We start from the raw sequence: 11133 nt of genomic DNA on the forward strand, positions 1-11133 counted from the left end.
AGTTTGGAAGCAGGATCTCAGCTCCCTGTGAATAGGGATGCGGTCGCTTAGTGGTTGAGACACCAATTCTGACAGAGCTCCTGTCACTCAGCTGGGCTGAGCTATGAACTCTGCATAAAGATAGAGCTTTTTTGTTCAGTATCACCACCTATATCAAAGTCTCAGTGAGTGGAGTATTCATTCCAATGTGAATTCCTATGGGAGCCCCCAGAGGCGCTCTTGAAGAGCTTCCATTACATAATTTTCTCAATGAGTTTCAGTAAATACTTACACATTCTTTGTACAAACCATTTAAACTCAAGCTTTTATTACTGAGGCAGAATCACCATCATGGAGCAAAGGGTCTACAAGCAAGCTTAGCTTTTTTTCCCCCTGGAATTCATTTGCAGGAAATTCCCAGTGCTATTATTAGCAAATATTTCCTGACCTCCACCCCATAATATTTCTCTACTGATCCAGAACAGGAAATCTTCCAGCATTTGGAATTACACATCTTCAGACAGCCTTTATAATATGCTAGCTTACTACAAGAGGATGAGAGAAAGAACATTTTGGATTTGCTGCTTTTAAAGTTGCCAGGATCCATAGCAAGTCACATCCTTCCAGCCCTGAAGAGGAAAAGATAACATTGTGAGAGAAGGAAAAAAACACAACTACATCACCCCAGGCCTCTCTAATAAAGCCCATCGCTATCTACAAAATATGAGCCAATTACCTGAGCTTCACTTGAATGTGTGGCTTTCAGCACCTCCACGGCCAAACCCTGAAAGAAAAGAAAAGTCAGGGGAAACAGCCAGACACTGAAATACCACAAAAATCAACCTATCCCTGCACCCAGCAAGCTTTGGGGACTGAAGGTCACTGTCATCTCTTCTGAGTTAGGCAAATTTAGAGAATGTGATGCTGAGTAATAATCCAAGACATTTTGGTTGATGGTACTTCCCTCAGATATAAAGAGAGGGAGAAATTCTGCATATAGGGAAATTCCCACTTACTCATCAGTCTGAATCCTATTGGCTGACCCTTTGAATTGACTGTTAAATGGTAAGTCAGCACTTAAATAAATCCCATTGATTAAATGGTTTTAACTCTACAAGGAACTACCAATAATATGCAGGCCCATTGTATTCTACAATAGCATCAGTGCAGAGAAATCTAAAAAGATCTGAAATGTCTTGTTATAATAGTGAGACAACACTACATCTTTAGTATTGTAGTGATCTTGGAGGCTAAGCAGGGTCAGCTGTGGTGAGTACTTGGATGGGAGACAGCCAATAAATGCCAGCTGCTGTAGGCTATATGTCAGGGGAAGAAATTTGAAAAATCACTACTAAGTGTTCCTTGCCAAAGATAATCCTATGAGAATTCATGAAGTCACCATAGGTTGACAGGTGACTTGAAGATACACATGTAATGCCTTCTGGAAATCACCCCCTATGAAGAGCAGCTTAGGGAGTTGGGCATGTTCAACCTGGAGAAAAGAAAGTTAAGAGGTGACGTGACAACCATGTTCAAATATTTGAAAGGATGTCATATTTAAGATGGAGCAAGCTGGTCTTCCCTCTGCTTCAGAGACTGGGACAAGTGCCAATGGATTCAAATTATGGGGAAAGAGATTAACTTAAACATTAGGAAGAACGTCTTATAGTAAGAGTTGACTGATAATGGAATATACTGCCTTGGACAATAGTGGAGTCTTTAATTGTATGTAAATGAATTTTATACCCAGCCCTTGTTTTACATTAAGTTGAAAATAGCAAACCTATGAGAAACAGGCCTGGAGTAGTCCCAGCATAAATAATTTGTATGTCTATATTTTGATAGAACATTTTATACTCTTTTACAGTGGCATATGGTTGTAGGAAAATTTTAATTTGCTAACTTACTGTCCAGCTTGGGGCTGGTGAAAAGCCAGACAGCATATTTTGGGAGAAACCTCAGAATGAGAAATAATTTGTCAGAGCACAAAGATGTCTACTGTGCTTCAGTATTTAACTGTGATCCTAGAAGAATCAAGTGCCTCTCAATACCTGGCATCCCCCTCCCTCAGTGCTGGAATCTTACCTTTGGGTCCAAACAATGCAGCATAGCAGGGATGGTTACAATATGGCTTCCCATCATGCTGTAAAGACAATATAAACATCTCAAAGGAAACACCAACAACAAGACATCTGATTGATTCTATTCAGTGTTCTTGGGACTATGGCCTTATGAAGATGGAGAGAGACACAAATTCTGAAAAGGGAGGGGGGTCTCCTCTTTGGAAATATAAGCAGACCAGCCTTTTACTCTGAGCAGCAGAGTTGGCTGTTGCTCTCACAGCTTCCTCTCATGTGAGTTCCCTTTGGGGTGCCATTCTCTCTTTTCCAGCACTGCTACACAGGATACAAGTTCTGTGAATGACCATAAACATAGCAGCTCTTGTGGCCAAAAAATATGTTGCAGAAAAACACATCCCATGTTCCTCTCTCCCTACATGAATGTGTATGCTGCTTTCCAACAGGGAAATATTTAAGTTATCAAATATTTAAATTATCAGGAAAGAGAAAATCATCTATACATTAGACAGACTGTAAATGCTATAAAGAACTGCAGGAAAAGGGACTTTCTGTTAGAAAAAAATACAGATAATTCATATAAATAAAAGTCATTAATGACAGGAAAAGCCATCTTCTTAAACAGTAGCTGGTGCTCCACCCATAAGATATATGCATTAAGTGAGCGGTAACAAGCAGGAGATGTTTGGCAAAGTGGTTCTGCATACAGCTCTGCAATTTCAAAGTGGTAGCTATATTTGTCTATTCCAGCATAACAAAATTGAGTTATGCCTCACTTTTGTGAGCTTTAAATGACTATATTATATAATCCATGAAGTCTTAAAATAGAATAAACCTGTTAGTCTTAAAGGTGCCACAAGGCTCTTTTTTCTTATTCTGCAGGATGACAGGGCCATCTTTATGATCAGTGGGGCTGGGTGTTACAAAGGAACATGAAATACAGTTCTGTGTCTGACATTCAGCCCATTTTAGAAAGACTTGAGCTTTGAGCAGATTGTTTAGGAAGTATCTGGTCAGAGAAAGACATCTGGATAGGGGACGGAGACTTCCAGGCAGGCAGAGCCAAGTGCAATGAACAGCCATCTTGGCCACTTACCTCTGCATGGCCACCAGAAGTCAAGGTCTTGCCGCATTTTTCACATTTCAAGCATGGCCGATGCCAGTCTTTCCCCAGGGAGGTGACTTTTTCAGCTACCAAGACATAAACACAAATTAGTAACACTACTGGGGGGGAAAAACTATCCCTTCCCCAGCTGTTTCATTAATGCTTTCAGTCACTATCCAAGCCTTGAGTGGAAAGACAGAAGGGTATTTTCCCTCTGGAAAGTCTGTCCTGGCAACATTTTGGAATTTGCTGTGACCTGCTTGTTCAAGTGTATATTGAATGGATCCCTGCAGTCACTTGGCCACATCTGACACTGAAAATAATTGAAACAATTCTTAAGGCAAAGGCATCATTAGATTTTAAACGCCATCTCCTTTTATATGTAGGCCTGGGCATATTAACACCCGCAAGGAGAACTTTAATGCTAGCACAATGGCTGTGATTTTGATGTATTTCTCTCAAACGTTACAGGGAGGGGTTAGACCTTTTTTTCACAGCAACACCTTTAGCGTATTCACTGTGTTTGGAATGAACATCAGGATACATTAAAACAGTTATTCCAACATACTGCACAACTGCAGACACACCCTTGGCACTTTTTACCAAGTGTGACATCATCCTGGAGGTTTATTTTCTGTTGCAGCATTGGGACAGGCTTGCCACTGAAGGGACTGCTGTGCAAACTAAGAACAGCTCTGCTACTATTTATCCCAATATGTTTGTAAATGCACAAAATTCAAGAGAATTTTAAGGACACACAAACAAACAAAAAAGTCAAAGAATCATAGAATTGGAAGAGACCACAAGGGCCATCCAGTCCAGCCGCTTGCTCTGCAAGAAGACACAATCAAAGCAGCCCCTGACAGATGGCCATCCAGCCTCTGTTTAAGTCCTAAGTAAATATATAAATAAATCCATAAAACAGCTTCAGGAGAAGCCTTGTTTGTGTCCTACAATTTGAAAGGAAAATATATAGTGGCCTATCTGCTTTTTAAAATTTAATTCTGGGCTTAAAAAACCAGCAAACCAGCACAGGTACAGAAGACTGTTCTTCTGGATGTTTCACAAATTATATTCAAGACTGTATCCAATGCTGATGAATCGAATGGGCAAGCAGTCTATTTAGCAAACCAAAGGTATGGGAGAGAACAACGTCCAAGCTGGTCCCAAAGATGATGAGCAGCCCTATACCACGGCACTCCCTTTTTATTACAAGGGATTGCACTTGTAAATGCCAAATGGACTTTGGGGTGGTGAACATACAAAGGTGCTCCTTCTTCTCAAGTAATTCAGAGTGGGTCATTTCTTATTCCTCATTCTTGTGGCCATCTTAGTACTACAAGAATAGGACTTTATCACACTGGACGAATCCTGGGCAAAAACTAGATTTAAAAGTAGAAAAAAAAATGCAAATGCGGGATGTTTTTCTGACGATGTTTGCCTGAAAGAGAAATAATGTGAAAATAACCCAAACAGAAAGTCAACAAAAATGACTCCTTTCTACTTTCAGGACATTCCGAAAGTAAAAAGGAGTCGTTTTTGTCGACTTTCTGTTCGGGTTATTTTTGTGTTATTTCTCTTTCAAGCATATGCGTCTGAAAACATCCTACATTTGTGGGTGTTTTCCAAATTTTAAAATCCCGTTTCTGCATGGGATTTAAGCAATTTACCTCTGTGTCATAAAGTCCATAGTGTAATAAGCAGCTGAGATAATCCTGGTGGCAAAGATGTTAGAATGACCACTCCAACCACTTGCCCATGAGAAATTGTAAGTATTAGTGAATATATACAGCTACCAAAATGAGGGTTGTTTCCATAATCCCTTCCTCTGGAGGCTACTTCATATATGCATAAATGTGAAATGCTACCCTGCTGGCCAGTTTTAAATTATCCACAGGGATCAATGTGCAAAGTTCAACTTAAGAAATGTCCTCCCATCTACCTCTTTTGCCTTTTGAAAAAATAAAGTCTTCTTTAAGGTGGCACTAGATATCTTTAGTTCTTTATACTGAAGCTTTTAAAAATTAATAACTGGCCCTATATAGGACTATATACTAGTCTATATCCTATATACTAGTAGAGAGGGGGATTTAAATCTTTGCTCAGCTATTTCCCCACCTCAGTTCACAATAGTAAGAAGCAAACGTAAATGTTACCCTTATCTGAACAGGAATCTAATTTACTTCCTCATTTCCTACAGTAAGAATTTATCCTTCTAGTTAATTTGATTTTCAGCACCTTGCTGAAACAAGAATTGCACTCGGTTTGCCTATTGTGTTTGCCTGCTTACACCTTAAGCAAATAGCTAAGAAGAAGCTGAAACCAACACACTGTAAAGACAAAAGGTAACTTTAGCCAACTTGTGGCTTTAAGCCAGTCCTTTCTGCAGAACACTTTCCTCGTCACTTTCCCACAGATTATGGATATCAGTGCCAAGGGTTTTCATGTTAACCATTTGTGTTTAGCAGGACCTTCTACATGCAAAATGAAAACCAACATGAACTAGTTGTGAAGTTTTCTGAACAAACCAGTGGAAGGAGGTACCTCTGTCTGATAGCCACAGAGTTTCAGGAAGGGGTTGGGTGTGGTTGCTCTGCAGTGAAGGAAATCTAACATACTCAGAGCTACTTTTTCTATATTCCAAGGCTAAGCACATGGAGAGCAGCATGGTACCATGGGAACCAGATGCAGTGATCCCAGGCCAGCCACCTTCGTGGTCCACAATGGACTGCCAACAAGGAGCACTTGTTTGGGTTGCCTTGGGGGGGGGCGCAGTGCGGCTTCGGCCCAATCTGGGGGTGTGCATCATCTGAATGCCACACTCCTGGATTGGCCCAAAGATGGCACTTTTTGGCTATCTGTTTAGGGCCCTAGTTAGAGTTGTACATTCCATTCTCCCAGAACACTGAATCAAGCACATTAAGGTAAAGTGGCATATAATGTATGTGCACAGAACCCAATCATGTCCTTCAAACAGAACCAAAGTACAGTATCATTTCTGTACTCCTCTGTTTCCCTTCCTCTTCTTCTCACACATATACATTTCACAATCTCATTTCTGTCTGAAAGACTGAAGCATTTATTAGTGTCCTTTAGTTTCTACTAAAGTTTTATTTAAGTTCCCTACATTTCTGGATTCCTAATTTGTCTTTGTATTTGCACCTAAAAATACACAAGAACAGTTTAACTGAGTGAAGGGGGTTTTATACTCTGTTCTCTGCCATGCAAAACCTAGGGTCAGTTCTTCTATGCAGTCTGTAATCTATGGGTTTAATTCACATATTTAAGTTCACACAGCATGGCATAGAGATTTGAGTGTTGGACTGCAACTCTGAAGACCAGAATTCAAATGCCTGCTTGGCCATGGAAGCCACTGGGTGACCCAGGGCAAATCACACGTTCTGAGCCTCAGGGGAAGGCAATGGCAAGCCTCATCTGAATAAATATTGCCAAGAAAACTCCATGATAGGGTTGCCTTAATGCTGTCCTAACTCAGAAATGAGTTGAAAGCAGAGAACAAGATTCCCAGCCTAAAGATTGCTGTGAATTCATCACCCCTAGTTATTAGCGTGCTTGTCCACCCCTTTTGCTGTCAGTAGAAACTAAAGACCTTCAGGAATATAATTCATCAGAGAGTAAGTTACATTGTGTGGTTCTCTCAGCCTCAAAGTACAAGAACTTAGAATTGCCTATACAAGTGCTCTTTCTCACTCTCTCTTTCCCAGAAGGCAGCCTGGGCCACTAGCTCACTGTTAGAAAAACTGATAATTTTAATACTACTTAGCTTCAGCAAGTCGTATACTATCTAGAGCCCATACCCGAAACCGTAGATGGCACTTGAGTAAATTTGTGCAAACATCAGGAAATAACATCATCAAACGTTTTCATGCATGACTTACAGTTAGCCTCAATTTTCTCATTGGACTTTATGACATGGGGAAAATTGGAGGGTTTAAACACTTATTATCCTGTGAAAATTGTGCAGTTGCGACTAACATTTTCACACACATCATGATTAAAGAGCCATTATCCCAGGAAGAAACCAGCAATAAGCAGGCAATAAACAGCAACAAATCATTCACGGAATTTCCCCGTGAATGATTTGTTGCTGTTTATTGCCTGTTTATTCCCAGGATAATGGCACTTTAATCACGATGTCGTGTCAAAATGTTAATCACAATTGTACGATATTCATGGGATAGGCAATGTTTAAACCCCTGATTTTCCTCACGTGATAAAGTCCATGATGATAATGGACTGTGACCGCTGAATCCTGCCTCCCATGGTTGAGCTATGCTCTTGGGCAGCAAATAGACAAACAGTATGTCAGAGTAACTCAGAGACAGAGAGAAAAATTTTGTGGCAATTATCAGGAGGCCAATTCCAGTATTTTATCTGTGGCCAAAACAGAAGTGCTGGAACTGGCCTCCGAACAACTGCCACAAAATCTCCCTCTCTCTCTGGTCTATCAAGAAAACAAGAGAAAAAAAGTAAAACATTAAACCATCAAGTTATTTCTTCAGCTTTCACATCCCACTGATTTGATCATAAACAAAGACCTGTTGCTCTTAGTAACCACCCAAAGCTAGTCAACTGACAAAAGGATCTACAGTATTCCTCCTGTGTTGCTGATATATTTGCGACATGAAGCTGCTTACTGGCCACAGATGCCTCTTGATCCAGATGCCCACATGTCCCTTAAACCCCTCCTGTTATTCAACTAAGTCTCCAACCATGGTTTTCTGGTGGTTGAAGAATCTGGAACACAGACAGTTGCCTTATATTGATCAAACCACCAGCTCAGTAGGAAGACTTCAGGGTCTCAGGTTGGGGGCTTTCCCCATTCCTTCCTGGAGACTGGCTGTGCACAAGATTACCAACATCCATTGCCCTGCATATATCTGAGGGACTTTTCTGGTGGCTCTCCAAGCATCCCTAGCATATATATGGTGTATTCTTTTAACACTGTAAGCCACTTTGATTGTCTTTACAAAAAATGGGGTAGAAATTAAAGATTTATTTATTTATTAGCAACAGAGTTCCCACTCTACTGTCATTTTATGCTTCATCTGGAGCAATTTCTTGATTCCACCTCAACATTAGGAGGAACCTCCTGACAGTAAGAGCTGTTCGATTGTGGAACACTCTTCTTCCATGGAGGTCTTTAAGCAGAGGCTGGATGGCCATCTACCAGGGATGCTTTGGTTGTGATTTCCTGCATGGCAAGGGGTTGGACTAGATGGCCCTTGTGGTCTCTTCCTACTCTATGATTCTGTGATTCTCCTGGTACTAAAAGTGTTTGAGATGCAGTGGAAGCTATTCTTGGAGGAGGACTCAGGTGAAGGGGGTGACATTTCCAAACCACAGAGAGTGGTTTCAATTCAGAACAGTGTTTCAGGAGGGGAGAACTGAGGAGGGCTCACTCCAAATCAAAATCACAGCAATAGCAATAGCAAGGTAGTACATTTCTATACCACTTATCAGTGAACTAGCATTCCCCACGCAGTTTACAATGTGTAAGCCAAATCATCCCTCCTCCCGCCACTTTTCCCCTCCACCTAGAGGTTTTCAAGTAAGTGTTTGTGTAAGTGTTTGTGCTCTGGCTGCAACAACGCAAAGGCTGCAAGAAATCTTGTTTTGGCTGGATAATCTAGAGTTGTGAATGAAGGCGGGGACTGGCCAGGTGTGCCTCCTCAAAGATTGTCCAATTTGCTGAACTTCAGACTTAAGCAATAAAGGAAAGAGGGCGAGAAACCCTTTCAATTGAATCCCCCTGCCTTTTAAATGGCTTAAAAAAAGATACCCCCACCTGCACAAAAGTCTGCAAAAAGGTGGATAGAATGGATCCTTATAGACTTCTTTTTTTCTAGGAGAAGCAACAGCAGACCACACTCGAACCCAGAGCTCATGGTACTTTTACTTTTTGGAAGGGAAAAGGACAGTAAAGGTGTCAAGCAAAGGGCTGCTTGAGGACACCCTACAAATGTTGAAAAGGGTTTCTTTCCCCTTAGTTTCAGCACAGTGGACAAATGAAAGGAATAATTTAAGTGTAGATTCAGTCTTCAGCCTTTGCCTTGCTCAGAGTTTCTGTTCCAAACCCAAAAGGCCTTTTAACGAAGTTAAATTCATCAGAAAAATGTAAGTGAGTTCATAATAAAATGCAGTATATCTAATATAGCTGCAAAGCATCCCTATGACATGAATGTACATTTCTGTGAGTGTTTCGAGCTTTGATTTGGTCATGTCCTCAATTTTTAACTTGACTGTCCTACATTTTTTGGATATATATATATATATATAAGTGGAACACAGTAACACCATTTCAAAACCCTTTACATTTTTAAGAAAAGAGCAACTCTCATGAATACTACAGATGACCTCCCTCTGTTTCCCCTCTGTTTATTGAACCCTTCCCAATTCTTCCTTGGTGACTCTTCTGTCCTAGAAGATAATGAATGACTCCCATTTGGAGGTGAGGAGGACACACCTGGTGACCACCTCCTCCTTGCCCTTACTGAAGTAGTATGTAGAGAGAAGTTGTAGTAGCACCTTTGAGACTCACTGAAAGGAAGACGTTGGCAGCAGGAGCTTTCCTAGACTTCAGTCTACTTTTTCAGATGCTTTTGGTGGAGTGGAAAGCCAGGGACAGACCTATATAGGCCACTGGGAGATCTTGTAACATCTTTGGGACTCACTAAAAGAAAAGTTGGCAGCAGGAGCTTTCCTAGACTTGAGTCTACTTCCTCAGATGCATTTGCATCTACCAAAACTCCTGCTGCCCACTTCTTTCTTTGAGTGAGTCTCAAAGGTGTTGCAAGATCTCTCTACAGACTGATTCCACAAACTATCATGACTATATCTTTGTATAATAATGATAATAATATGCATCTGAGGAAGTAGACGAGTCTAGGAAAGCTCCTGCTGTCCACTTCTTTCTTTGATTCAGTGAGCCCCAAAGGTGCAACTAGATCTCTCTACAGACTGATTCCACAGACTAACATGGCTGAATCTCTGAGTAATAATAATAATAATAATAATAATCATCATCATCATCATTTGGGGAAGTAGACTTGAGTCTAGGAAAGCTCCTGCTTCCAACTCCTTGCTTTCAATGAGTCTCAAAGGTGCTGCAAGAGCTCTCTACTGACTGATAGGAAAGCTCCTGCTGCCAACTTTTCTTTCAGCGAGTCTCAAAGGTGCTGCCTGGTCTCTCTGCAGGTTGACTCTACAGACTGGTGCTGCAAGATCATTCCACAGACTAACAGGGCTATATCTTTGACTACTACTACTGCTACTACTACTATGTATCTGAGGAAGTAGGCTGAAGTCTAGGAAAGCTCCTGCTGGCCCCTTCTTTGGCTGAGTGCTGCCAGGGCTCTCCTTTGCCTCCTACTTACCGAAGTAGACCTCCTTCTGGCAGCGGGGGCACTTGGGCATGGTGCTCCTGGGGGCTCAGTCCTCCTTCTTCTTCTCTCCAGCTTTGGCGCCTTGAGAGAGAGCCTCTGGGCCACGCCTGCTTTGGGCGGGAGCAGGGCTGCAGGGCCAGGAGACTCGCCCTGAGGATGGAGAGGAGGACTGAGGGAGGAGGGACACCCCAGGCGCCACCCAGGGAGGACCATGGTCCCCAACGGGGGCCCTTGGAGGGGTTTTGGACTTCACCTCCCAGAAGCCTCAGCCCTGGTGGTCAGTAGCCTGGGATTCTGGGAGCTGAAGTCCAAAAGCCCTTAAAGGGCACAGTTTGGGGACCCCATACTCAGACCATAACCCCAGGATGGCAGCCCTCAGGGGGCAGCAGGAGGCTTTCCAAAGGCCAGATGTTATGTCTAGTGTCTTAATTTACCTTGAATCATAGAATCATGGAGTTGGAAGAGATCCCAAGGGCCATCCAGTCCAACCCCATTCTGCCATGCAGGAACTCTCCATCAAAGCATCCCAGACAGATAATAATAATATATATATATAATTTTTGTT

At 41.8% G+C, this 11133-nt stretch overlaps 1 protein-coding gene across 1 annotated transcript; it reads right to left on the reverse strand.

Annotated features, from left to right (window-relative positions):
- Nucleotides 1-285: 285 nt before the first annotated feature.
- CRIP1 (cysteine rich protein 1) lies at nucleotides 286-10714 on the reverse strand. The gene is made up of 5 exons (XM_042462658.1): nucleotides 10560-10714; nucleotides 3154-3248; nucleotides 2065-2122; nucleotides 716-763; nucleotides 286-608 (listed from the first exon to the last, which is right to left on the reverse strand). Exons 1-4 carry the CDS (start codon nucleotides 10597-10599, stop codon nucleotides 723-725), a joined length of 234 nt encoding a protein of 77 aa, XP_042318592.1. The 5' UTR covers nucleotides 10600-10714; the 3' UTR covers nucleotides 286-608; nucleotides 716-722.
- Nucleotides 10715-11133: the final 419 nt, after the last annotated feature.

The sequence above is a fragment of the Sceloporus undulatus genome, chromosome 4 (assembly GCF_019175285.1).
Source record: "Sceloporus undulatus isolate JIND9_A2432 ecotype Alabama chromosome 4, SceUnd_v1.1, whole genome shotgun sequence".
In the NCBI taxonomy this organism is placed as follows: Eukaryota; Metazoa; Chordata; class Lepidosauria; order Squamata; family Phrynosomatidae; genus Sceloporus; species Sceloporus undulatus.

Bases quoted from the DNA above. Each gene is read 5' to 3' on its own strand.
- CRIP1 (XM_042462658.1), bottom strand. From the start codon at position 10,599: ATGCCCAAGTGCCCCCGCTGCCAGAAGGAGGTCTACTTCG. The intron at 3,249-10,559 runs GTAAGTAGGAGG...ATGTCTTGGTAG, and splicing joins CCAGAAGGAGGTCTACTTCG to CTGAAAAAGTCACCTCCCTG. The intron at 764-2,064 runs GTAAGATTCCAG...CTTTTCTTTCAG, and splicing joins TGCATTGTTTGGACCCAAAG to GGTTTGGCCGTGGAGGTGCT.